Source organism: Haliaeetus albicilla, chromosome 2 (assembly GCF_947461875.1).
Source record: "Haliaeetus albicilla chromosome 2, bHalAlb1.1, whole genome shotgun sequence".
Taxonomy (NCBI): domain Eukaryota; kingdom Metazoa; phylum Chordata; class Aves; order Accipitriformes; family Accipitridae; genus Haliaeetus; species Haliaeetus albicilla.
The window spans coordinates 23,992,444-24,019,402 of NC_091484.1; the positions used below are offsets into that span (position 1 = coordinate 23,992,444).

At 43.7% G+C, this 26,959-nt stretch overlaps 1 protein-coding gene across 1 annotated transcript in view; it reads right to left on the reverse strand.

Moving 5' to 3' along the window:
* TMC2 (transmembrane channel like 2) overlaps nucleotides 1–18,056 on the reverse strand; it is a 34,535-nt gene extending 16,479 nt beyond the window's left edge. The window contains exons 1-13 of the mRNA XM_069810687.1: nucleotides 17,757–18,056; nucleotides 17,396–17,443; nucleotides 15,059–15,392; nucleotides 14,163–14,315; nucleotides 11,918–12,008; nucleotides 10,931–11,012; nucleotides 10,553–10,659; nucleotides 8,733–8,831; nucleotides 5,040–5,182; nucleotides 3,436–3,583; nucleotides 2,817–3,005; nucleotides 1,145–1,324; nucleotides 130–282 (exon numbers count right to left, since the gene is read on the reverse strand). Coding sequence (XP_069666788.1) covers nucleotides 130–282; nucleotides 1,145–1,324; nucleotides 2,817–3,005; nucleotides 3,436–3,583; nucleotides 5,040–5,182; nucleotides 8,733–8,831; nucleotides 10,553–10,659; nucleotides 10,931–11,012; nucleotides 11,918–12,008; nucleotides 14,163–14,315; nucleotides 15,059–15,392; nucleotides 17,396–17,443; nucleotides 17,757–17,802 — 1,773 coding nt within the window. The 5' untranslated portion in view covers nucleotides 17,803–18,056. The remainder of the gene's footprint in view (nucleotides 1–129; nucleotides 283–1,144; nucleotides 1,325–2,816; nucleotides 3,006–3,435; nucleotides 3,584–5,039; nucleotides 5,183–8,732; nucleotides 8,832–10,552; nucleotides 10,660–10,930; nucleotides 11,013–11,917; nucleotides 12,009–14,162; nucleotides 14,316–15,058; nucleotides 15,393–17,395; nucleotides 17,444–17,756) is intronic.
* Between the last annotated feature and the right edge of the window lie 8,903 nt (nucleotides 18,057–26,959).

Below are 26,959 nucleotides of genomic sequence, written 5' to 3' on the forward strand. Positions count from 1 at the left end.
AAAGGAGATGTCATTTCCAAGGAAAACATCAAGCCTGGAAATGCTAAAAACCTCATCAACAACAAAAAATCCCCCCCCCCCCCCCCCCCCCAGCCAGCCCAGAGACTTACTATGTAATGAATTTCTTACAATGCCAACAGTTGTCTCCCAGCAGGGTCCCCTGGGCACGTCTGCGGGATCAAGGGGAGGTGGGGTGGCTGTGCTGCTGTTCCCTGCAGACGAGTTGTGGTGGCCAAGCAGCGTCCAGTGCGTGACGTTCTTCACCACGTCCTCTTCAGCCAGCTGCAACGAAGAGACACACACCACCACCACCACCCCACCACCCCCAGCCAAAAACATCAGGAAATAGAGATCCCAGCAGACATGTCTGGAGAGACTCAAGGCATTGGGTCATTGGGTTCTCTCCTCCTCCCTACCAGCACCTGTCATAGCAGCATCTGCCTACAACAGAGTTGCAGTGCTGGCAATAGCACAGAAACTCCTTCCCTTTTGCCAGGAGCAGGGGAGCAGCAGACCTTCCAGACCGAAAGCAGATCGGGACACTGTGAATTTGGGGGAGCTAGCAGCCTGCTCCCCACACATGGAGGAGCCAGACCTCCTTCAAGACTCCTGTGTGCAGAGGGAGCCTCCACCCAGTCCTCCTTCCTCACTTTCTTCACAATTTTTCAGGGCAGAGCAAACCGCCCCAATTCTTCTCAGCTTAAAACAGAGTCATTTTTTCTGTGGATCACATAGACGTTTATCCTTCCCTGCAGTTATCTGCCTGCAACATGCTACCAGGATAATGTTAAAGAGGGGAGGGCAGGGGAGGAGGATTATAAACTATAACCTCGGGGTCTGTGTTAATAGAAATTGCAAACAGTGTCAGATGGAGAAAAAAATTGAATTACCCTAACATTGCATGATTATAGGAGGCAATAACCACTTTCTTTTTAGGGCTGTAAAAAGAAGCTGGAGACTCTCTGGAAAAGCCTCTGGTTGGTGAGTCTCCCCGGGATGCTGCAGCCGATGCTTGAGAGGATTTGGGACAGGGGAAGCGCCTGCTGCAAATGGGGTGATCATTGCTGCTGGCTGCAGGGATGGGCTGTGCTCACCCTCGGCTCTGGAAATGTTAGCGAACATGGCTTTTCAGCTTAGCTCTTACTTTTTCGTTGACATCATCCATCAAGGCCAACAAAAACGTGTAGAGGTTCCCAAGGAAGAGTGCAAAGATCCGCCCCAGCTGCCATTTCAGCCCGATGCGGGGATGGTAATTTTCTAGCGCAGCAATGGTTTCAAACAGTGGAGGGCAAAACATGCCCAGCAAGGACATTACAATTTCAACCTGCCACATGAGGAAAACAAGATTACTGCTAATAGTAACAGCAGTGACTATCTTTCTTTGAGCAGAGCAGGGGGCTGCTAGCAACTGGTTGGAGATTTCTGAAAGATTTATAAAGGGGAGGCAGCCAAAGCAAGCTCAGCTTCTGGCTTTGCTTAGTGTGCAGGCAGCACAGCGTCAGACTTCAGGGCTGGGTTTCACAGCTTGCTCTTCCACTTTTGCTGTTATCGCAAAGGGATGAGCTATGAAGAACTTGTTCCCTGTCAGTTCAGACTCATGAATATTTAGGTTCCTCAAGTCCCTTGTACTACTGCTTGCATCAGCTCCGAGGTTCTTATTTTAGTTTCGGAGGAAGCTCAAGGCTTGGCTTGTGTGCATAAAGATAATTAATTGATGCTAATGTTTATATTCCATGTTCAGCACCTTTGCTTTTGCAATAGGCAGTTATGGATCTGAATGGAAGCGCATCAAGGACTCCGTTTTGCAGCTCAAGAAAATATGTCTAAGTGGTATTTTTGTTCCTCTGTATGGCATGAGATGCTAAGTTGTACTATGGTCAATGAGGTCACTGGCAAATCAGCATTAGCTCAGGCATGACTTGCAGTCTCTATCTTTTTTTACAGCCCATTGGCCTGCAGAGGACTGTGCCTGTACAGCTACCGGCAGGCTCTGACTCACAAGTCTCTTTTGTGTGTTTCTTTCCAGCAGAGGGAACAGTACCCAGAACTGTATATATTCAGATCTCAAGTTATCACCAGGAAAGTCTCAGACATTAAACTTTTTTTTGTTAATAGGATTTTTTTTCCTTTGGGCAAAGTTCACTGAAATAAAGCATTCTGTGAGAAAGTGCTATCTTGCTAATGTTTTCTGAGGGAATTATGAAAATGGATGGCTTTGAATTTAATTTCGCTTTGACATATAAATACATGATAATGTAGTATACATTGAAATCAAACCTTTCCATAGATTGAAACGGTTGGGGTTTTTTTTGCGAAGAGCTTCAAGATTTGAACTTCTCATTCCAAAATCAGACACAGAAAATTTTTGACAACTGAAATTTTTCTGCAGGTTCTAAAATCTTATTCCCGTAATTCAAGATGGATGATCAAGATCTGAATTTAGCTTGATGTCTGAGCATGGACATTTCTAACACCCAGAGAGCTTTCTAGTACAACAGAGTTTGTAAGCGTTAATATGCAACTTGAGGTAGATTCTTTAGAAAATGGTCCGTGTTGTAAGTGCTGAAGACCCATTGACTTTTACTGTGATTTATTTTTAAGAGTATTTTCCCCTCTCTGAAGGAGCTGTTAATTTGCTCTAGAAGCTCTCAGTGAGACCAATGTGCTTCCTGGCTAACACGAGTACGAAGGTACTGAAGGGGACTTTTGGGCCCTGGTAGGGAATCCCTCTGCCTTGGATGCTGTCCTCAAGCTGCAGCAATGAATATGCTGCTGTCCAAGGCAAATTATCACAGCAGAACTGGAAGTTCCCTTACCTCATTTCTTTCATACCACCCAACATTTTGCATTTTGGAAAACGTCTGGGAGCGTTTCACCACAAAATAAATGAGGTAGCCACTCCCGCACAAGCAGCATATGATGAGGACGTTGGCCAAAACTCGCAGGAACCTCCTCAGGTGGATGTTCTCATCCTTGTTGCTTTCTTGCTCATCTACGATAGACTCCTGAAAAAACAGGGGTGCTCACAGAATTGGAGTGAGTATCTCACAGCATTGAGCCTCAGGCACCATCAGATGTTTTTCCACCCTATGCTATTCTGGCGATATTGAACATGGTAGTTTGTGTCAAGTTCAAACTAAGCTTCATACACACATCCCAGTTTGACTGAAAGGCATCAAATGGCAGACGGCCTGCCGTGTGCCAGGGGAATGTGGTGGGGGAGTTGCACTCTGAAGTAGGACAATTTTTTTCATATCCTAAAAAGGGGGTTAGAGTGACCCAGGGCATGGAAGCTGGAGCTGCCATGGTTCAGCACCATATCCTGTTTGTACAGAGAGGTGCTTTACGGGTACCCAGATTTCCCCTTAAACCTCTGCCACGGTAGGTGCTGGGAGCATCCCCAGAAGCAGGCTGAAAAATGCTGGTTAGGGTTACCTTGAAGCTGGTGGTGATGGATGCAAACTTGTTGTCCGCTGTCTCTGGGTTGCCAATGAGGTAGTCCCAGCTGGTGAACATTTTCCAGCTGAAAATGAAGTTGTCATCGTCCCCGTCTGCTGTACTTTCGTTGGCATTGCGTGCCATCCTGTGTAAGGACGTATGTGGTGACAAGGTCAGATAGACACCACCTGAGCCACTGCATGTCCTTCAGCTTTGCAAAGCAGCGCCGGTGGCTTGGGATTGCTGGTGGGTAAGGAAGGAGCAGGGTGACTGTTCTTGGGGTTTGGGCACAACTGTCTAACATGTGCTGTTGGACTTCAGGTTTAAGGAGGACTGAACTTAAGGAGGGGTCTTCAGGGCTATGCAGGTCTTGTATTAAAAACAGTAATGTAGAAAAAGCCTAGCATAGGTGATTAAAGCAGGTTAAGGATTGCTTCCACCAGCTAGTGCAAGAAAAAAGTCTATTTACAGCACTTCTGGGTCCTAGGGTGCAGTATATGATTATGGCTACCTTTAGTTAGTTAAATTTAGTCAAAAAACACTGGTGCTGTCCAATACACCCACTGCTACACCAAGTTTTAGTGAGACTTCAGTAGCTGCACAATGCTGAAGCCAAAGAGCTTGCAGCAAGTCACGCAGGGGGAGAAAAAGGATTATTCTTGTTAATCAGTGTAGGAGCAGATATGGCTTCTGCTGTTTCCTCTCTACTGTTTGATTCCTGAAATCCTTCTGTAACTCCCACTAGAGTTCCTAGCACCAGTCCCTCAAGGAAGGTGAGACAACAGTTGCTGCAATTTCATGGCAAATATACAGCAAATCCCCATGTCCCACTCCAGCCAAAGGCTCAAGAGGCCCTTTCTGCTGCACAGCAATAGAGCCTGTTTCAGCAGCGCTACAAATCTATGGGCTTATTCTTTCTTGCAAAGGAAGGAAAACCTTTGCATAGTATGCCCTACAGGCAGAGACAAGGGGGTTTATTTTTTTTATGTTTGGCTTTGCAGAGACCATCTCAGCAGCGAGAAGTGCCTCGGCTGCACCCTCGGTGCCCTGGGGATGCTGCAGGGCACCCACCAGTGCTCGGGGACAATGCACTAGGGGCACAGAGATTGGGGCCCCACTTTAAAACTCCACTGATTGGTTTGGGGATGCAACAAAAGCAGTCTGGTAGCTTCTGGCTCTTTTCTGTACACCTCACACCACCTGTGTGACTCACATTGCCTTTCAGGAATGGGTTTTTGCAATGAAAGTATGGGAAAAAGAGCCTGTGAAATTTACTGTAAGTAAAATCATCCTTCGTGTACAAAATCCACCTGTTTGAGGGCCCTGTAGTAATGTTGGAGGAAGGGTTAAAGCGATCCAGAGAGGAGGAGGAGGAAGAACAGGGCTGGAGAAGGAGATGGGAGGGTTCAAAATAATGCATGTGAGCACATGGCTGAGGCAGGGGACTGCCCATGTCCATCCAGCCCGCCAGAGCCAGGGGTGGTGAGTGAGCCATCCAGCCAAGGCTGGACAGAACTGTGAGCCATGCCTATGGAGGGGAAGCCAGCTTCAAGACTCATCTGGGTGGATTTTGCAGAGAGGGCAATGCCAGCCATACTTACGATCTTATAACAACCATCAGGCTGTAACCGAATACGCTGATCCCAACCATGAAATATGCCATAGGTAGCCTGTATTTTAACCAGCCGATGGTCCGCTGGTTGTTGTAGTAGCCATAAAAGAGTGCCGAGTATTTGATGTAGCCCTGGAGAAAAAGCAAAAGCAAACCTTTGTGTAAGCTGTGCAGCTTTTCTTCTGAGGGAAAGAGGTTTCTGGTGAAAACTGAAGATTTAAAACAAGGAAAATCAACTTGGAAAAATTCTTAGTGTCTCATTCTCAGCTGTTTTCTGCCCTGTCACCTTTGCGAGACATCCTCCTAAGAGCTTATCCTCCTAAGAGAGGGAGAAGAGGGAGAGCACATCAGAAGATACTGGCTCGAAACTAAAATGTAGTTTTTATCCATCACAGTTTCATCCCTCCCAGAAAAACCTCCTTATTGCTTTGTGGCTGTAGCCTACCTCCTTCTCTAAGCCAGTATCAAACACTCAGATCTTGTAGAAATGCTGTAGCAATGGGATTTCCCACCATGACACGAGACTTTTCCTTTCAGCTAGGAGGCAGCTGATGCTTGGTACCCTGCAGATGTTGTTCCTTTTACTGGCTACCACCTGCAGAGCAAATATAACTAAAGACTAAAATCAAAGCATTACTTTCCTGTGGAAAGCAGAGCTCAGATGCAATATCAACCATGTTGTCTCAAGTAGATTTATTTTTTGCTGTACAAACTGTTGGGCATTCAATGAGTGTGCAGATCTCCTAATCTGCATTAGCAATCTCTCCCTATTTTTCTGTCATATCTCATCCAAGTTGATGTGTATCATTGCATATTGTACTTCTCTATTTTTTGCCTGTTGTCTTTCAGCTCTTAAGTTAAGTGTAGTTAACTGTTCTGGCCATGATAGTTGAGCAAGCTCCCCTCTGATCAAGCCTTTGGAAAGACCAAAATTTAGACATAAATTGAAGCTCGTATCAGAGGCTGTGTAATGGATCTTGTTTAGAGACACTGAATAATTTACATGGGAAGGGACCTCTGGAGGTCATCTAGTCAAGCCCCCTACTCAAAGCAGAGCCAATTTCAAAATTAAGTGCTGTGGCTCAGGGCCATGTCCAGCTGAGTTTTGAAAATCTCCAAGGATGGAGGTCCCACAACCTTTCTGGGCCTCTCTTCCAGTTGTTGACTGCCTTCATTTAATCAATTAGACTAAGCTTCCCCAAAGCGCTAGGTTTTTTGTTCCTAAACTAACATAAAGCACTGGTATCCCTGGGTGCCACATTAGCCTTGTGTTTGCCCTACACAAAGCGCAGTCCCACAGGTAGAGGACAACTCTGCACATGTTTCTTCCAGTGCTGCTGAGCCACTCAGGGAAATGCAGCAAGTCGGCAGCTGGCACTGCTGCTTGGGGCTCGTAGCGTGTTGTGTATAACGTGTGCTGGGGAAGTGTAATCAAAAAACCCTCATAAAATATAAAGATAATATTCCTAGAAGGCACTAGTGAAGTTTTTTTCTCAGGTTGTAATCCCAAAACTTTGTCTTTCTGATTCATCAAATGGTGGGGATGGAAAAATTAGCTTATCTGCTCACATCATCCAGTATGTTCTTTAAACTCCATTTATGAGACATGGTGTCTGGTGTCCAAGTGAGATTTATTCCTTCCCACTCCTCTAGAAATCCATGATGTGACCTCCTTGCTGCCAAAGCATACATTTCCCTGGCTCCTCTCTCTTGAAATGTATTTTTCAAGATCATAGTATTGACTCTTCATTTTATGCCTGCTCTGAAATATGTTTCCCCATTGCACCTCTCCTGTGGAGCACGCTGGAATAAGCATCTATTCGTTTTCTAAGGGCAAGCCTCTGTGAAGGGCTTAATTTGACATCTTCTGTCTGCAGAGGGTATAGGCATACATTGTTGCCCCATTGCTGGAGATTGGTTCTCAAGCTTGCGTTATTGCTCGCTGGTGTCAAGCAGCAAGGGAGTGGGTACGGGATGGGGACCTGTATGGCAGAGGGGTTCAGAAGATCAAGTCCCCGGTGATGGCAGGGGAATGTAGATGTATGTACCAAGCCACAGGCAAGAGACTGGCTGGGAGGTCATAGTAGCTAGCCTTTCACGCAATGGTACAACCTCATCCAAGAGAAAATTTCCTTACTGTTATGTGTATAGTTTATGGTCTCCCAGACAAAATCAGCAGCTGCAGTTCAGCAACGGTCCTGCATGGTTGTTTGTTTTGTTTTTGGTTTGGGGTTTTTTGTTTGTTTTGGTTTGTGGTTTTATTTTGGTTTTTTTTTCTGGAAGAATATGTTTAAATGCTGCTTCTTGTATTTTTACAGTGTGCTGCTCAAATGAGTTTTTCATTCAGTGCAATGTTATTCAAAATGTTGCTAATTCAACTCTGAATTTTGGATTCTGGCAAGTGGGTGAAAGTGCTGGGAGAACAAGAGCTCGAAGGATCCTCAGCAGAAAATGGGTGGTGAATGAAGGTCTGGCCCTGTCAGGTTCCTGGACACACCAGTATTTGAAGCCTTATTAATAAATTCATTTACATAATCTTGCTTACATTAAAGTAGTGGTTGGGGTTTTTTTAGTTAAGGAAATTGTGATGGGGTTTATTACAGAAGGACTGGGTCCCATGCTTGTAATATGTGGGCCAGCACCAACAAGCATTTAAAAAATATTTCCAGAAGCAGCGGCTTTGAAAGTCAGATTCCAAGGTATCAGCCACAGCAGAACCTCTTCACCTCCTGCACACATCTTTTTCTTTTTCGGGCCGTCCCCTAAAAACACTTAAGCTCCGGCTGCCTGGTTCAGAGCAGCTCTCACATTTCACCTGCGTCCTGGCTGCCTTTCTAGTTAGAAGTAAAATGGCTCTTGTGCATACAAAATTTTTTGTTTTTTTCAGAATAAAATTCTACATTATGAATGTGAGATGATGATATAGATTTCTACCGATTGTTCTATGTAGATTTAAAATACAGCAGAAATATATTTATTGGGTGTTTTTTCCTCTGAAAAAGGATCCTTTTTTTGGCTGACTTTACAAGGCAACCCTGTGAATGTGTTTTAAGTGAGTTGCACCAAGCTCATCACTCGGCAGTTTACATATAGTCACCTGCTTCTACTAATGCTCGTAGAAAAAACTAACTTCAGCTTCTTGTACTTCATGGATAAAAATACTGTGTAGATAAAAGGATATGGGGTTCCTAAATCTGCTTTCACTTCTTTCAGTGTAGAACTGTGTAACTCCACTGGCCTTAGTGGATTTTACTTTGTCCTGTTGCACCTCATTGACCGCAGACAGACATGTTTTGGGTGGTGTTAGCTAGCCATGTTGGGATGTGATATGTCTCCTTTGGAACAAATGTGCATCTGCTTTGTTCCTGCAAACCTGAGAACTATATGTCTGTGTATGTTTGTGTGTATATACACACACGTGTGACATATGCCAGCCAGCACATTTGTATATGGAAGTGGTTCAAACCCACATGCAGGTGCCTGCATGTGCACATGCTGTTTTGGCCAGAAATCTCTGAAGATCCACAAAGATTTCATGGCAGCAGGTGTCTTCATCTTCTGGAAGAAATAGAAGCATTGCTGGTTTATCTTCGAACAAATTCATCCCTGCAGTGCTGCTAAATTCTGAAGGGTTTTAGGAGATGTTCAACTGATCTCTTATGATTAGCGCTCCTGTACTTACCTCAAAATCCCAAAGAACTGAAAAATCCATAGCTGTTGCTTGTTCAGCCCGGGGTACAGTTTTCCTTGGCATGCTCCCATATGGCATTCCCATCAGGACCTGATGAACATTAATAACAGTGATGCACGTATAGTATAATACACTGCAGTTTTTTTTCTTGATGAGACCCTTTTGGTTTGTTTTTGGTTGGTTTTCTTTTTCATTGATTTTAATACATATTTTATTTCTTAATACCTGAGCAGCAGTTTAAAGTATTTAGAATTAATTTCAGCCAAATAACCAGAGGACTTCCCTTTCCCTGGTAACATCCATTGCACAGGAAGTATTTTGCCGAAGAACTGTATCCCTCAATGAACAGCTCCAGTTTAAATGTCCTTAATTTAGCAAGAAGTTCTTTGCTTGAACTTCATGGGTCTGATGCAATAAAAGGATTAGCTTTATCTATTTATGCAGGACTCCTCCTTTGAGAGAAGTCAAGAGCACTGGGTCGAGCTTGCAGTATGTTTTGTATTATATAGTCTTGAATTGAAAAATGATCTCAAGGTGAGGTGAAGGGCAGTTAGGTTTGGACAAAATGATGCAAAGAACAGTTTTCATGGCACAGCCTCTCCTGATGGCACCATGCAAAGCAGGTCTTGCAAAAAGTCCAGCAGCTATTGAAGTCCAGAGAGAGAATGTCAAGGGCTATGGAGAGTTAATAACATATTTACAAGCAGACTCCGACTGGTGCCTCTACCAAAATATCTCATTAGCATTCATAGCCTAGAAAGGTCCTAGCATATAATCTATCACTTATTTTTTAGGGCTATCTAATTAATTTCAAAGTCATTTATGATTAAATGTTTATTACCCAGCTACTCTCCATATCGTAACAGCTCAGTAGGCAGTGAGTAACAGTATGCATACTTTAAAGATGAAAGCTGTTTAGTCTTCTACCATATGCATAGTTCTTAACAAAATACATTTGTATTGTTCAGTGCTAATGGTTATGTCTCTTCATCCTGGGAGGAAACAGAGTTTTTACTTTAAACAGTGTGAGCAACCACATTAAGGAGAACAAAAGCACGGTCCTCAGGAGAGACTCCGTGCTGCATTTTTTCTCCATAAAAATCTGCATTGAACCGAACAGATGCCACTGTCTGCGGATTGCACAGCCTTTAAAGACTGCATTGAATAATTTAGCCCGAGCTGTAATGGCTACATTAAAAAATTCTTCAATAAACGATCATATAAAATTGGCTATGAGATTCTTTTCCTTCTCCAAGAAGAGTGAGAAACAGAAAAACTAAAAATAAAACTCTTCCTTGTGAATCATCTGAATTAGAAGTACAGAAAAGGGATATTTCCCAAACAAATGTTAGTTGGCAAAGTGCTGGGTAATTGTTTGTTCCTTCCCTTGATGGCTCCTCCTGTGGGGCTGTGCCCCTTGGAGGGCCCAAAAGGGGGGGTTTCTTAATCACTTTCAGAGCACGGCCCATGTCTTATGGCTCTTACGGACCTGAGCATGTACCTATGATTCATAGGTCATGTTTTTTTCTTTAGTCAACATGTAAAACTAGCCTTAAATTAGGGTTTTGAGCTCCTGTTTTAGCTGCTGGATGGGCAGGATCTTTGATAGCATTTTAGGTCTCCTGATTTCAATCTGACTTTTGCTCCTGTGTCAGTAACAGCCTTTTAAGTTGTGCTTTGTAAATAATTGCCCTTACGCATTTCATTTTTCTAAGGCACTGCCTGTTAGAAAACACTTGTTTGTGCTATCAATCTCATGTTTGTGTTAAGCAATGGGCAAGATATTACTGAAAGGAGAGTTAAGTGCTTACCTCCGGAATTATAACCAGTCCAAATATTAACCCAAAAAGGACAAGATTCATTCCGTACATCCACCGCAGAAATATGAAGTAGGAAGCAACTGAGGAGCCAAAGTGACCTTAAACCAGAAGACACCTCATGGTTAGGAGTTTAGGAAGATTAAACTGTCCTCAGCAAGACCTGGACCCCTTTAGCTTCAGGTCTCCCCAGTGTGTTTCCCAAGACCCTCCCGACAGTCCCCACTGCTGATGGAGACAGCAAAGCCCGGACCTGCCTGCTCCTCATTTGGCACCGGTGCCCAGGGCAAGCAGAGACCGAGGAACAGGGAGCCGAAGGCAAAGCTGTCTGACAAAATGTCTCACTGCCACTGCACAGCAACTTCCACTTACTCTCCACTTCTTTTATCTTCATCTCCCAGGGTATGCACTGGGTTTTAAAATTGTCAAAGTCTCTCTTAAATTTCACCCATTTCTGAAACAAGACAACATTGTGGTGAGCAGAGAGGTGAGAAGAGGGAGGATGCTTCATCTGCAGGGCTTTCTAATGTGAGGGTTTGGTAGCATTGCTAGGAGTGTGTGTAAAGTCCAAAGCAAAAACTTTGGTCTTGGTTTGGTCTTTTGGACTATTTCAGAAACTACCTTCAATCCCAAACCCCCCCAACCCTAAGTGTTCATTATCTGAGTTGTAACCTTCCCAGGCTTTTGGAAAGCCGCAGTTTTGCTAAGAGTTTACCGTATTATATAGGGGTGGAAAATTCAGACCTAGCTCTGGATTGAAAGAATTGATGCAGAACCAACTCTAAAACAAAATTTAATTTGATAAAATACTGAGCTTGAATCCTTCCTCTTTGCACCAGTAGCTAAACTCCCATTGATTTTCTCATCTCAGGCCTGGCTCTGTTTTTCACTTCTCAATATAATCGCCATGACAACATGCAACTTGGCTACCAACTTCAGTCTTAAAACACAAAGTCATCATTCTCCCTGTTATGTGTCCATTGCTGGGGAAGATGAAATCTTACAGGAGTCCATGGGGCAGTGCAAGAGGTTGGCATGGCCTCTCTCCCCTTTAGGGGTACCTTGTCTCACAGATCAAGGTTTTGGAGACTGCAACCAGAAAGCTGTGGTTTTCCCTGCTCCTGCAAACCATTCCTTGCTTCAGGGAAAGTTGCAATGAGATTCAGGTGGGGGGGAATTTCCCCCTGTTCTTTCTGTAATAGTCATAGATTTGAAGCTGTTTTTGAATGCAGGCAGGAAGTTTTATTCTGATTTCCTGGTGTCTCTTTTGCCAAATACAGGTTAATAAACTCTGCCCAAAATGCGCTGAATACATAACCAGGTATCCAAGCTTCTCCCTGACATCACTGCAGCACTTACCTTTGCCATCATCATCTTATACGCGTAGAACTTTTTGCCCTTCCCTTTTCCCAGAGCTCCTTCAAACTTCTCCACAAAAGCTTGCGCCTCCCTAATTGGAAAATAAACAAGCAGGTTATTGAAACAGCAAAGGGGTCTTTAGCTTTTCACCTCTGCTTGCACCAGTGGGAAAGCAGCCGTGCTCGTGCGAAGGTGGGGGTTTGGTCTCTCTCCACACCCCGCGCTGCCTCTGGGGTCCTGGCTCCTATCTGCTAGTGGTGTTGCTGTGCATGTCGAGCTCGCATGCCCACCAGGGGCTAGCTAACAGGTCCCCAAAGTACTCATGGTCATGCAGAGATGTGTCCCAAATCTTGTTCCACATTTCTCCCTGGGTGTAGACCAAAAGCCCTCCTGTTCCTCTCGCTCCAGAGCTCTCCCACCCTGGCGTGCCTGCTATAACTTCTGTCTCCTGGTGCATTGGTCAGGAAGAAAATAACACTGTCTCGTGAAACAAACTCCAAGAGGATGCAGAATTTCCCTCCATGAACACTTACCTGGATAAATATCAGAGATGTGCAAATGGATACTCTCAGTGCCAGAGAAATAAGTGTACACTAGTCAGGAGTAAAATCAAGCTGCAAATTGAAATTCGCTTTAGAATAGGATTTTTAAGGGACATAGAAAAGAACCTAGGTAGATGCTGTTAGAGTATGCTGAGTTTGTGAATAAAATTATATTGTATATTGGTGTTGCTAATACGCCATGAGAAGAGATTAAATTTCAGGAGTTGGGAGGTCCTTTGCAATCCTAAGCCTTTGGGAAAGATGAACTTCTACTTAGTAGAAATAGTTGGCTAGTTCAGCCCGTAACCTGGGGAAAACCACCTGCAACTTTATTTACAAACCTAAAGTGAGATTTCTAAGTCTTGAAAATATTGTTTCATTCTCTTTGTGTTTCACATTCCTCATCTGTGCAGTGGGGCTAATCATTTCTTGTCTCAGGGTTGAGTTTGTGCAGCCAAAATAACTAATGAATGTACAACACTCTGAGAGCCTTTCTGGAAAGCCCTGCACAAGCAGTGCAACAATTCTCTTTAGGTTCATTAGCGGGTGGTAATGATTGCCATAGTTCAGGGATAAGATGAAAGGATGGAGGTATGTTATCAAACATGATCCTAGGCAGAATTTTAGCCGGGATCCTACACCAAAGGGAAAATATGTCATAAATAATACTGTTCTGCTTTTTTTTTCTTTTCTTGCAGAACTTTGGACCTTTAGAGTCATAAGATTTTATTTGTAATGAGCTCAGGCTCGTAGCATGCCTGTGAGAGAGAAAAGCTGCTTTAATACAGTTCCCCTGTATAGATCTTTACCCAGATTTTTAGAAATAATTGGCAGCATTCAAGGCTCCTGATTTTAACGGAAGATGGAGCAGGTCTTGGCCTTCAGGGTGTAAAAGAGAAGCAGAGACACATGGTGACTGCCAACCTTCACAGACTGGTCACTGCAGCCCAGAGCAGCCTCTTGGCAAACACGGAGGGGGGCATCACCACAACCCACGGGGCTGTCCATGCCTTGCAATGCTATTTTGAAAGCTCTCCCAGTAGAAAGGGGGTTCAGAGGATTTTTAACCAATAGAGCTGGGATTTGAATCATTGCCTTGACATGGGAATGGTTTGTTATGAGCTGTTCCCTGTTGACCTGTGGGTTTTGATTTCCCTGGTCTGCCCTGCCCCATAGCTCCCCATTGCCCTGCACTAAGGGGTCTCTGCAGCTGCCTCAGTTGTTCCCGCATTCAGCGTGGACTGGGTGGCAATATTATCTTTGCTCCATAAAATTCTGCAAATAATACAGCATCTTTTCCAAGCAGCCCCGTATCAGGAGTGTGAAGTAACATGGCACTTTGCAGCTCTGATTTCTGGCTGACAATGGGCATGAATAAGGAAACCAGGGCATAGAGTTTGCTTTAACAAGCAGCCTGAGAGTAGTGAGTCATTTGGTTTTAAATACAAGGGTAGAATGACCTGGCCATGGGTATCAGTTGAACAGATTTGCACCTCGTCTGTTCTTTGGTTACAGAGGCTGAACCACATTTTAACTCTCAGCCTTTAAACCCAGACAGGCTGGCCAGGCTCTGCCGGTTGCTTTTTCTGAGACAGGGGTGTTAGAGCAGCAGCAGCAGCAAATAGGCAATTTCTAGGAAGGGCAAAGTTCATCTGACAGTCAGCAAAGACCCCAGCGGTGTGGGTTCCCGGTGTAACGGTTACCTGAGCACTGAGAGCTTCTTCACCATCCTCCAGGGCTTGTTCCTCATGGTGGAAATCAGTTTTTTCTTTTGCTCCACCTGCTCCATCAGCATCGCGAGCTCTTCCTCTGACAGTGACTCCTCATCGGATGAGTTGGACGAAGCAGAAGTAGTACTGGGAGAGACACAAAATAAAGGGCACAAACCAGAAAAACTCGCAGGAGTTTGAGGGAAGGTCTTACTTGGGGTGGGCACAGCACCACTGGCCCCCAAGGATCCTGCTCTGATGTGGGCACAGTCCCTCACCATCCCCTGGCTCAGTGCGACTCCGGTGTGGCCCCTCCACGCTCAGGGCAAGGCTGCTGCCAGCCAGGATAATGAAAAGACGATCAAGCCCCACCATAACTCGCCCGACATCGTGCTTCGGACCACACTTCGGCTACAGAAGCATTATCTAGGGCTGCAGCTGGCTCTGGAGATATGTTTTTCACGCCTTCAGAGGGAAATGGAAGATACGGGGAGAAGCAGAGGGTTGGGACAAGCAGGATTTGGACTTAAAAACATGAGATCCATTTTAAGCTGAATGTTTCCATAGACCAACCAAAAAAATGTGCCCAGACCGGGGTTGCTCAAGCTGTCTTGTTTAAGAGTGCTTTTCCACGCTGAGCTGTAGGTGCTAGGACTCCACTACAGGCATGGATCTGACCCTGGCTGAGAAACAATAATGACAGAAGACCTTGGAAGCAGTTTGGTTGTGTGGCATTTTCCACCACTGTTTGCCACTGCTGTACATCTTTTGGGAGAGCAGTAACTTATTTGCAGTCTATTGGTTTTGCAGTTCTGACCCATACGCCACTAGCATGTCAATCCCACTGCCAGTCTGACACAAGGCACTGTACTCAGGGATTGTTTAATTACCTGTTTCTCCTGTCTTTCTTCTGTTTGTTCTCCCCCTCCTTTGCTTTCTTGTTTGTTTTCTTTTCTTTGTTTTCTGACTCCTTTTGATCTTTGGTAGGAGCCTTTTTGCCTCTCTCTCTCTGCTGGCTGACTTCCTCTCCTGCCTTTTTTCCATCACTGTTTTTTCTTTGGTAGTTTTTTCTCCTAGAAGCTCTGTTTTGTTGGCTACAGCTGTCTTCCTCTTTGCTCTCATCTTCTTCTTTGTTTTTCTCTTGCTTTTTGCTTTCAAGTCTGCTTGCTCTGCTGGTTTCCCTGAGGGGCTGTTTCTTAGGTGTCTTGTCCTTTACATCATCTTCTGCAAGGGATAAAAAAGAAGTACTTTGGGAAATCCATGCTGGCAAAATAAGGATTCATCAGAAAAGTGCAGGCAGCCAGAATGCCTGATGCAAACCCCAGTGAAGTCAGTGAGAAGATGCCCGCTGACCTCGGTGGGCTTTGCTTTATGCCCCATCCAAGAACCACATCCAACTCTTCAGTTATGCAACTCCTATTTTAGATAGTCTGGCTCATTTTAACACATCAGTGACTTACATGTGGCCATAAGAAAATTGGAAATTAGTTACAAATGCAAAAGCCCATCCATCAGAGAGGACAGGCAGATATCTTCCTGACCTGTAAACACACCAGAGCAACGGAAACAGAAGTTGCAGTTGGTTATACAGTAAGTAGTTTGCTTGTTGGTACAATGTCCTTGAAAGATGTTTACTTTTCAAGGCTGGGGATGGAGGTCTTCTATTTATAGAGACAAAAGGTGCAGCTTAGGCAGCACCCGGTTTTGTTTCTCTGAGTTTTCTTTTATATAGGAAGGTCTATATCTGGAGAAGAAAAAACCAGATAGTCTCTGATGCACGTTTCATTCTTATTGGCACTGCAAACTAAAAACCTCTTTTGTCCAGAAGTCAGAAGTGCTTCCAGTTTAAAGGACTGAAGTGGAGCATGATTTAATTGCAGAATATTATGGAAAGGGGAAAACCACATTCAACCCCACCCCAAGCCTCTCTATCCCTTTTACCACCAAGTACATTAAAATCAATGGTAAGTTTTTTAGAGTCTTTTGGCTTCTAATTTTCCAAAATTTCTGGCTGATGAAAATAAAGTGTTCGAACAAACAAACAAACAAACTTGTAATTTTGCCATTGATTTTTTTTCCCCAGGGTTGGAGAAATGGAAGAAGAAAATTGTGCTGGAATGGGATCCAGAGTGAAAAATGAGCGAGGAAAATAGACGCAAAAAGTATTTGATTATTTGAATTTTTGTTTTGGTGAAAAGTTAGAAATTAATAACAAGCAAATAGTTTTTGCTTGCTAGTGGTAAAAAATTAGTAGGTGCTGGTTGTCACACTTGTTACTGGGAATGAGAAGGAGCTTTCAACTCATTTCTCAGGAGCCATTAGGTAGGTTTCAGTTACTGTATAATGGTCTATCTCAGCTGAATTTCAGTTAGTGATTTAGGTCAAAGGACCACCTACCCTCTTTGGGATAATGTTCATTTTGGGCAGCCAACACCATGATTTTCATTTGCAACCTGTCAAATATTAGGTTAAGTGTGGAGCATTCTCTTATTACTTTTATCTTATTGCCTTGTTTGCCTGTATGGAAAAGGTGGATATGATTTAAAAGAAATAATTCTAGTGATTTGTTAATTACTTTTTCATATTTTATGGATTGTACAGACACAGTTGTGAAGCATTTCTGCAGTAGCATCTACATTCATATGACCTATGCTGTGCTGTTATGATCTTACCTCTTAGCTACGTCTCTTTATTTAGTGTTATAATCCTACAACTTAGCTATTTCTCTTCATTTACTATACATAGAGGGTTAAAGCTGTTTTTAATCCTGTCACTGGCTCTTCCCGACTTTCCTCGCAGCCATCAGTCTGCCTCCATTTTCATTTTTATCTTCTCATGGCTGTGAATAATCAAGATACCAGTCTGTTATGGTCTAAGCAAGCATTACAAGGAGGGCAAGCAGGACCTCACTGTGGTGCGGAGCAGTTCACAGCCCTGCATCGAGTGGTCCTTTACTGCCATGCCTGGTTTGCTAGGGGTGACTGCCAAGGGATGGGTGCTCCGATAGCCTCCTGCACTAGAAGTGTGGATGAAAGGGGACAGACTGCTTAAGATTGGTGGTTTACGTATCAGTAGTACAAGTCAAACCTCAAGGGAAAAATCTGCTTGCTTACAAGCACCTCATGAAACGGTTTCTGTTGTAGAGCGAGCCACAAGCCAGAGAGAAAAAGAAAAGGTATCACCTCTTGTATTTCAAACAAGACCGCATATTTTAATCTCTACATTACCTTCACTCTCTGTGTCACTTTCGACTTGTCCATCAATCTCTATTCCGGCTGCAAGACAAAGAACAAAGAGTAATTGCATTTGTTTCTGGGATTTACACACACGATGCTTTACACAGCTAGCCCTTAAGTGCCAGCTGAGCTTGGCAGAACGTCCCTTATTGATTATACATTATATTCTTTTCCTACAGTGATGCTCTTAATATTTACTTTAGTTTGGCAGATTGACAAAAGTTCCCTGCGTGAGCAAACTGAAATTGCGTGATCTTTGATAGATGCAAAACGGTGTGCTTGGAAAGTCTCGAGACGTTTTGTCAAGTATTTGGCAGCATCCAAACTGAAATGGTTTCATAGTGATACCAACCATCTTCCATGATGACTTGTAAAGCACATTTCTTTTTCTTCCCCATGACAGCCTCCTGTCTTTTGCACAGACGCCGTAGCTGCTATGCAGTGCACGGACACCCCAATCATAGACAGGTTACTCTCTCTTCCAGTGCCCATAAGCTTGTCTCCTTGGCATTGCAGACAGATGGGCACGTCCAGCTGTCAGTGACCTCTTTCTTGCAAGCCATGTGTGCAGGGGAGGGCAGGGAAGGGTGGGAGAGACAGGGAAGACCCAGGCTCTGCCTCAGTCCACCCAAGCACTTTCCCTTCTTCTCCCTTCTCCCTGTGAAAAAAGCACCTGTCGGCATTACATTGCATTTCATTATTTAAACATGAAGGAAAGCCCTTTGGTGGGCACTTGGTGGTATCATATGAACACAGACACGAGTCATGTCTGGTTCTGACATAAGCATGTGACTGGAGGCTTTGAAAGGATCAATTTTCTTAATGCCATATTCTTTACTGACCTGCGTCAATCTGTGTAACCTTGTTAGTCGTTTTCCTGCACCTTATTAAACCTCTCAGTCGGTGACCCCTTGAGGCAGGACTGTGGGTCACCTTTTGTCCTCCATGTGTGTCCTTTGTAGGGGACTCATGAGCTAATAGATGCAGCAAGGAGTCAGGAGTCAGGACACCAGGATCTCTCTTTCCTTTGCTCCTTTATTCTATGTGACCTTTGCATACTCATTGCACTTGCTGGTAAAATAGGATAGATTTTCCTTCTAGGTGCTCTGAGGCTTAATTAATTAATGTGAGACCCTCGTTCGGAAGGTCCTTTAGTACCACAAAGTATTGTATTGCATGCTGCAGCTTGCAGTCTTCCGATGGGCCAAGAATACATTTGTCCGAGCAACCTCCGGTGGAAAACCTGCAGCATCTGTCCCAGCTGTAGCTTCCTCGCAGAGCTTGTGCATCCCCCAGTGCAGGGTTTCTCCTGCAGGTGTGTGGATTGCACAAGAACACTTTCCCAAGAGGAAAGCTTACCCTCACATCGTGTCTGAAATCTGCTGTGGACCCCTGGCTCGTGCAGGTGCCCCCTTGCGGGACTTGGTGTGGTGACAGTACACAAAGACTTTTTTCCAAGTGTTGGTGAGGAGAGTGTCAATTCCCCCTTTCCCTCCCAAAAGAGAGAGGAACGTTGTGGAGATCAACTTGAGGCTGCTGCCACCAGCGACTCTTGCAGATGGGTCCTGCTCTGGGTCAGGTGCAGCGCCCGAGGAGGTGCCAGCCTGAACAGGAGACTCTCTGCTGCTTTTTGCTTGCTGAATTTTGGTCCAAAGACACCTTTCAAGTATTTTAAGTCCAATCCAATGTATTGTTTGATCTGCCTTTGACTTTAGCTCAGCTTGCCTGAGCTAAATACATAATGTACGGTATGTGTCCATACATTATTAACAACTCTAACCCTACAAGTTCATTACACAGGGCATTTTCACTGTGTGTTCCCCATACCAGTGGGTCTGACTGGGACTGAAGACAGCAGTAGTGTTTTTTGAAGGTCTTCCCAGTGAACAAGTTTCACCTATAACCTTATGTGTCAACGTGGTAGGTTGAGAAGTTGTTCCAAATGTGATCACTAGGTCATTGCATTAATACTGCTCCAGGCAAGACAGCAATTTGCAGTTGCTGGAGGCTACTGGAACAGATTTTCTGTAGGCTGCTTCAGTTGCCTCAAGCCTCAGCCCTAAGCATCAATTTTCCAAACAGAGGATCTAGAGACTTAATTTTCCTTGTTAAATGAAAGCCAGGTTTCTGGAGAATCAGGTGGTAAGAGGCAAAAGGGGTGTGGATGCCCATCACACCCCCACAATACCATGCTCGGTGCTGGCACTGCTTCTGCCTCATGGCACCCTTCTTTGCCACCAAGGCATACTCAGATGCTGTTTGCATGCTGAGGGTATGTTCATGTGAGGGTCTCATTGCCAGAGTTGAGTGTCCTGATTTCTACCTCACCACGTGGTCAGTAATTCACCCATCATCTGCACTGGAGGTGGGGCAGCCACAGGCTTCAGACCTGCTTGTGCCACTTGGCATGCCCATAGGTACCGAGTACACGATTTGGAAAACTGATGGGGAATGCAAATTCATTTTACTACCAAAACGTGTGGCCGGGTAATACCTCTGTCTCCTGCTCCTAGTCGAAACGCCTCTCCTTTGATTTTATAATCTGTTCACAGTGGTGGTGGCAAGACGGGATGTTTTGATGGCAGTCACAGGGGCCCTGGGCACTCCTTGCCACTTGGGGGGAATGAGATCACCCTGCACTGTAGGAGGGGGTGATAGCTGCGGGGTCTCAGCATACGGGACAGAGCAGGAATGGTAGCTGCAACATTGAATTATTCATGGCGAAAAAAACTTAAGGTGGGATATTCTACAAAATGCTGTATCTGAAGTAAGAAAAATGTACTTCCACATCCTTTTGACACCTATCTTTCTTTGATGGTAGAGGGTGCTTCATTAAAGGAAACATACATACAAAAACATTGCCACAAGCCCCAGGCATAGCAGGCCTGGGAGAGCGACGAGACATCTCGTGTGCCATGAGACAGGTCACATGCAAGGACTTTCCATGTCTGTGTGTGCATCAAACAAATGGCAGATCCCGAAATAGCTCCGGGTAGGGCTTGCGTAGCTGTACAATGGGGAAATGCTGCCATTCTTCAGCACCAAGCACGCTGCTGTCCTCAGCTTATGAGCCTGATTTTCCTAAGAGGATAAAGTGTCTTGCAGGGTTTATGATTCCTTAGGATTATGGATAGGGGGAGATTAATGGATTAGTCTTTTACCTCTGAGTTCTTCCACACACAGTATGAATAAGTAATGCACAACCACGAATCTAGCTATTACTTATGTAAATGTCAGACTTCATATGCAGAGTGTGAGCAATTCATAGAGTTGTAGTGCTAATTTTTTTGTCCTATACTATTTAGTTTGTTTCTTCTTATGATAGTGACTAATAGTATATAATTTGACAGTTTTGAATTTTAACATATGAGGACATTGGACGTCTCACACACCTGCAAGTGTTAAATAAAAAGCAGTTGTGTTATGGAGAGGGGGTAACTGAATCCTGGAAGCACATACAACATGCTTCTAAATGCTTAATGAGCTAGTGTTTCTCCCTTTCTTGCTTTCTGATTAACATAGGGCTTTAGCTAATTAATCCATGGATTACATTTATTCAATATTCATCTCATCTATAAGTAATCTTTACTTGAGAAGGTTTTTCAGTAATAACAATAATACCTGACCTGTGTGTGTATATTTTGATGAGTGTCTAAAACTTGCAAATTGCCAGAGCCAACTTTAATGATATATCTGAGACAGACATTGAAAAGTTAGAGATCAATTCCCAACACTGACTCGGTTCTGTTGGACTGACTGTTAAAGAAAAGTAAATATTTTTTTTAAAAAGAACATAATCATGTTTTCCGGAGTTTCTCAGGCATGCTTCATAAAACTGGATTCAGCTCAGCTGTGATCCAGCCTGGCTTTTGACCAAAATCTGGGTTTAACTTTGCAAAGAAAAATAAATTTCTGACTAAGCCATGGAAGTCCAGCATGGGCTACATGTAAACCTGAGCATGTAGGTATGCAGAGGTCATCCTTGCCCTCATGCAATGTCTGCAATGCTGCAGTGTTTCTCTGTACTTTGGTACAAGGGTCTGGAGTCACCTCCGACAGAACAGCATGGAAATGCTCAGAAAGTAAGGACCCATCAGCAGTGTTCACTGCAAACACATGGGAAGACAGTCTCATTATTTTAACATAATCTGGACAAGAAATTTTGCAGCTTTTTGCAGTTACTGAAAGTAACCCTCTGGCTCCAATCCAGAATGGTGGGTCTGGACTATGGCAGGAGGCAGTAAAATGGTGCCAAATACACGTCCTGTGCTGTTTGTGCAGCGTAGGCATTAGTTACTTGTAAGGATGATGCTGTCCCACTGGAAGAAATTGTGCGAGACTAATCTTGTGGTGTTCGGGGTGCTCAAATCAGTGCCTTGCCAGCTCGTGTTTTGCCCATGGAAATAACATTTATCTGAATAATCCCAACCCAAGATGGGGAGCATGAGGTCCTGGGAGGCAGAGCTATTGCTTTTTAATTTTTTTTCCTGTTGTAATTTCATAGTTCCCAAAGAAATTTCATTTCTTTGGCTTTCACTCACCTCATGCCTCAAGGCATAGCTGGGAATTTCCCAGGAAGGAGCGCAGCAAACTCTGTACATGCTGTTAGTCTGTGTTTTAGCTGAAGAACAATTACTGCCAGAGGGCTACTAATTCAGGTGGCCTGTCAGGAAGAATTAAACCAAAACAGGGGGAGGATGTGCACTGGCAGGTCTTGGAGGTGTGCCAGCTTGGAGAGATATCTCTGAACATCAGATCAATCATAGGGTGCAGCCCCTCAGTCTTCTGCCGCTTCTTGGCCCAAAAGGCCCTCAATGAAGGGCACAGTATGAGAAGATCAGGAGGAGAACATCCTTCACTGGAATTAAGGCTTTTTTCCTGCCTCCTGTACAGCCCCTCCAGACACAGACGGGATGTCGCTGCTGGATTTCCCCATCTTTTGTTCTGGGTCTGAGAGGATTTCTGTAGGAAAAAATTTCTTTCACTTTCGTCTAGAATCTCTTTGCCTGAAAAAGATATTTTTTTTTTTTTTAAAGATAGAAAGGCAGAGGGAAAGCTGCCTGACAATCCAGTCATGGCAGGAGGATCTTGTGTGCTTTTAACCTCTTCCTAAAATGCACAAAGCTCCCAGAGGAGCTCTGCCTGCATCTGCACAAGACAGACCCTCTGCTGCTACAAGCTCTTAAAGCTCTAGTGACTTCCATGAGGCTCTGACAAGCTACACCAGCCACGGGTTTGTGCCAAATAACCCTAAAGCTTCTACTAGATCAAGGGCTCAGTGATGCCCAGGACTTTGAGGGATCTCCCCATAAAGGACTTGCAGACTGAGAAGGTCTCTGTCTGTTTCAGAAGAGAACAGGTGAGATGGTGATTGGAAGTCAGAACTAGGATCTCTGTTTAAAGTTATCTCAAGGCCTTATATATGGTTGGCCTTATATATGGTTGATTTATATTGGAAAAACCACAAAGCAACATGGTCTTGTGCCATTGTTAGAAATGTAAAGCCATATTAATGAAATGCTTTTGAATTATTTTTTTCTTAGGTTTTCCAGGTAAGTTACTAAAAAGAATAAAATGCAGCATAAAACCAGCATCATTGTAGTGCACAAAACTCACCTAGCATGAGAGTGAGCTAAGACAGAACAGAAGCAATTTGCTCAGGGAAAAGAAATACAAGGATTTGACATCTTAAGGGATTCTTTTAGTACATTTATATCATGCCACAGTAACCTGCTTCTTCCTTTGCCTGCCTCAGTGTCAGTTACTCCCCGAGTGTTGGACAGATCCTAATCACAGGAGTCGTACCCCTCTTCCACTCCCCCAAAAGCAGCATTGCTTGTGTGTAATTAGCTCCAAGTATACTCCTAGCTAGCTGAGATCCCGTCCAGGTCAGGAGTGATGTACCATCAAAATGTCTTTCAGCCCATGGGTAGTTTCTCCACAGGCATGGAGAGATGCAGTGAGGTGGTGGGGGAAGCGTTCCAGGGTGATGGCATCCTTCATGTGCAAGATGGGCTCGAGAAGAGAAAGTGGATGGCTACCAGGCTTTCATGGCAGGGAGCTGGAAGGGGTGAGTGATGCTCCATGCAGCTGAGGTGAGCGAGCCCAGTGGCAATGCAATGGGACATCCCTCTCAGCAAATCCCTCCATTTCAGCAGATTTACCATGTCTTCTGGCAGAGGTGGCACACTTTATAAAGGAACGGGGGCTTGCCCTGTATGAAACTGGTAATTATTTTTTTTCCTTCACACTGTGCCTGCTTTCTCTCTCATTAGTGAGTCAGCAGAGGTTTCATGATTCAGAAAGAAATCCAGTGTGGCAGACCAGACGTGGTACTGAGTTAAAACATTACATTTAATGAAAGTCCTTTTTAAGCTTGTCACCACCCCCATGGGTGTTTCTAGGGAGCAGTCTCCATGTTTGTAAAGCACCGCTGCGTTTCACACCCCAGTGACTCTGGTGGTGCTGTACCTGTTTTATTAAGAGAAGATGCTCACTGTGCTCACCTCTGGGCTCCACAGGTCTAACGGGGCTGGAGCTATAACGCAGGCTGAGTGATAGCTGACTCTAAAGGTGGTTGCCAAACTGAAAAACTGAACGGAAAAAAAGGCCACTTTGGTTAAACACAATCTGCATTTTAAATCCAAATATTTTCTTATTGAAACTTTTAAAGAAAACCCAAACAGAACACCAAGGTTTAGGGGTTTGTTTGGGGTTTTTTTCATATGAAATATCATTCAGTTAAAATGATGTCCTGTTCAGAAGCCAAGGGCCAGGCTGGCAGAAGTGAGGAGGAAGGGGAAGCACATCCCTCCCGTTGGGGTGATGCTCTCCTCTTTGCAGAGCTCCCTGGGTCAGCCACTAGGTTTTTTTATAAGAGCCAAGTATGATTTTGCCTTCTGCTGAATCTTTTCAAGGCTGTAATTCTCATGTGGGCCACCACATGACACTCTGCAGGGGGGCCTGTGTCAGTAGCTTCTCTTCAAGCCAGATGACTTTCCATAGGAGATGGGAATGTTTTGGGGAAAACCGGGGAAAATTCTGGTTAAGGACTGCAATGGAAATGTTTTCCAAAAGTGTCACGGGAGAGGACTAATCAGAGCAGATTTATCATTTCTGCAATTGCTTCTGGATTCAAACCTTTCAGGTTTTCAGCCTCTAGAAAATATCACAGTGCAGCCCCTTGGCCCCAAAGCCCTCCCCTCCTCTGCTTCTCTGGGTGCTAAGATGGTGGTTGCTGGGTGGGAGAGAGATGTCCAGGAGAGATAGATGCTAAATGGGTCCTAGCATGCCAATCAGCCAACAGCCAAAGGATTTCTCACGTCAGCCTCATCTGTATTAAAACCTCAAATCTTTACCTTCTGCTGTCTTAGGTAGAATTGGAGCTACAGCCTCAAAAAGCAGAACAGAAGTAAAGAAAGCAAGAGAGGGTTTTGTGGGCTTAAACTTTCATCATATCCTAAATTACATGCATACTGACATGCCAGGCCTTTTCTAAGATTAGCTTCATGTTGTGTAAGTCCTTAATAGAAGACTTTCTGTATTCTGTCTCTTTTTTTAAGGACTAGTACTAAACATCTTGCTATGGAAGGATATGTTTTCTTTCTTTTTTCTTTTCTTAATTTGTGTTTCCTTTGCTTAACAGAATAGAGGTGAGATTGGAATTGCTGCTTGGTAACAAAAGCAAATTGGAAAAATCTCTTAGGAGTATTAGCCTGAGGAATTTTACAATTGCTTATCATAAATATCTTTAGGAAAAGCCCCAAACTACTGGGAGAGGGGCTGGAAGGAAACAAACGCATTATTTCCCAACAGGGTGAGAAGATGAGGCATTCATCACAGCTGAGCTTGGCAAGTCAGGTAATCTGTGCAGGAGGGCTGCGACTGCAATCTGAGGTCAGTAATTCAACATAATAATAGAAAAGTATTTAGATATGGAGCTAAAGTTGTGCAAGTGTGTAGGGATTTATTTTCAAGCAGCTAAGTAATTCAACTGACTTCAGCCATGCTATGTAAGTGCTTTGTGTTAGGCATAGTTTCAGAAATTTGGTGAGTCTGGGTCTCTTAGGGCACCCAAGGCAAGAAAAGATGCCCTGTTGCTTTCTGGTGTAATTCTGCTGATGCTGGAAAGATCTGTTTTAGAGGTACCTGGAGCCCTTGTTGCTCTGAGGAAAAAATTCTGGGCTCTCTAAATTGTTTTAATTTGTTTTCATGATGTTTCTTTCCTTAAATGTACTACCAGTGCACTTTATTATCAAATCTCAAGGCAACAGGCCAGCATGTCTTGAAAAAATCTTGTTAGATTCTCATTCATAGCAAAACACTCCCCAATTTCAGTGGAAACTTTCATTGTTTTGTCTCATGAACAGATTAAATACCTAATAAGTGGCAAAGGAAGAAAATCCCCAACAAATTATGTGCTTTTGAAGTATTAGTTATTTCCATGCTTATTATTAAAAATGACTGTGTGTTATTATATCATGACTAAGAAAAATGTAATGATAGATAAAGGCCTATCCTTTACCAGTCCAGAGTGTGTTGCTGATATAATTGGCTTACGAAAAGTTATTGCTTTTATATGGGCTTTATTTAAAGTCACTGAGTATCTTCTGGTGCATTTATTCCATTTAGATGATTTGTGAGAAAGCTCCCTTTGTTTAGAGATCTAAGAAGAGGGTCATCTGTTACTATTATTAATATGTGACTATATATGTGTGTGTGTATACATATATATATATCTTCTTTTATTCAAAGTACCATAGAGTCAGTAAGCTCTGGTAGGGCTGAATGCTCTGAAACTTTGTGTCCAGCATTAAGAATATAATGTAAAATGGCCAGGACAGTAGCACATTCATATTCTTTCATGCTTGCAAATATTTATGTTGACTTCATCTTCTGGAGGGTTCAGGTCTTGAGTTGGGTAAATCCAGTGTTAAAACTAAAACTGAGCTGTTATGAATGAAATTTTCAGTATCACAATGAAAGTGGATTTTTTGTGAAACTTTGAAATAAAAATTGAATGCAGGTGTGTCCAAGCAAACTTTTCCATCATCTTGGGCTGAGTTACCACCTGGGACAAATCATGATCTTCCAGCAGCTGAAGCAGGCTGGAGTCAGGCTGGCAAAGATGTTTCTGGCAAATACCTAAGAAACCTTGTAATGTTCACTGAGCAGATTAGCCTTAATGTTATTGTTGAGCTCCTGCTGTTAAATTTGACTCGTGATAGTGTGACAAGGTGAAATTTAGCCTGATGTTTTAAATTTTATCAAGTACATAGGCACTGGCCCAGTTCTTTGGGTGCTTCCTTGATCGGAGACTTTTATTACAGGAACTTAATCTCTTAAATCACTGTTGAGTGAGTTTGAAATCAGGGGAAGTACATTGCCACGAAGATCCAAATGTAAAAGATAGAAAGAAGGGTTATTTAAGGAAGACAAAATACTGTTGATTAAAATATTAACCTTCTATGTGGAATGCAGAATGGATTTTGGTTTTATTGTTGCTTTTTCCTCCTACTGCCTTGGCCTGTTCCTGGGGCAATTTCTTAGCAAGTG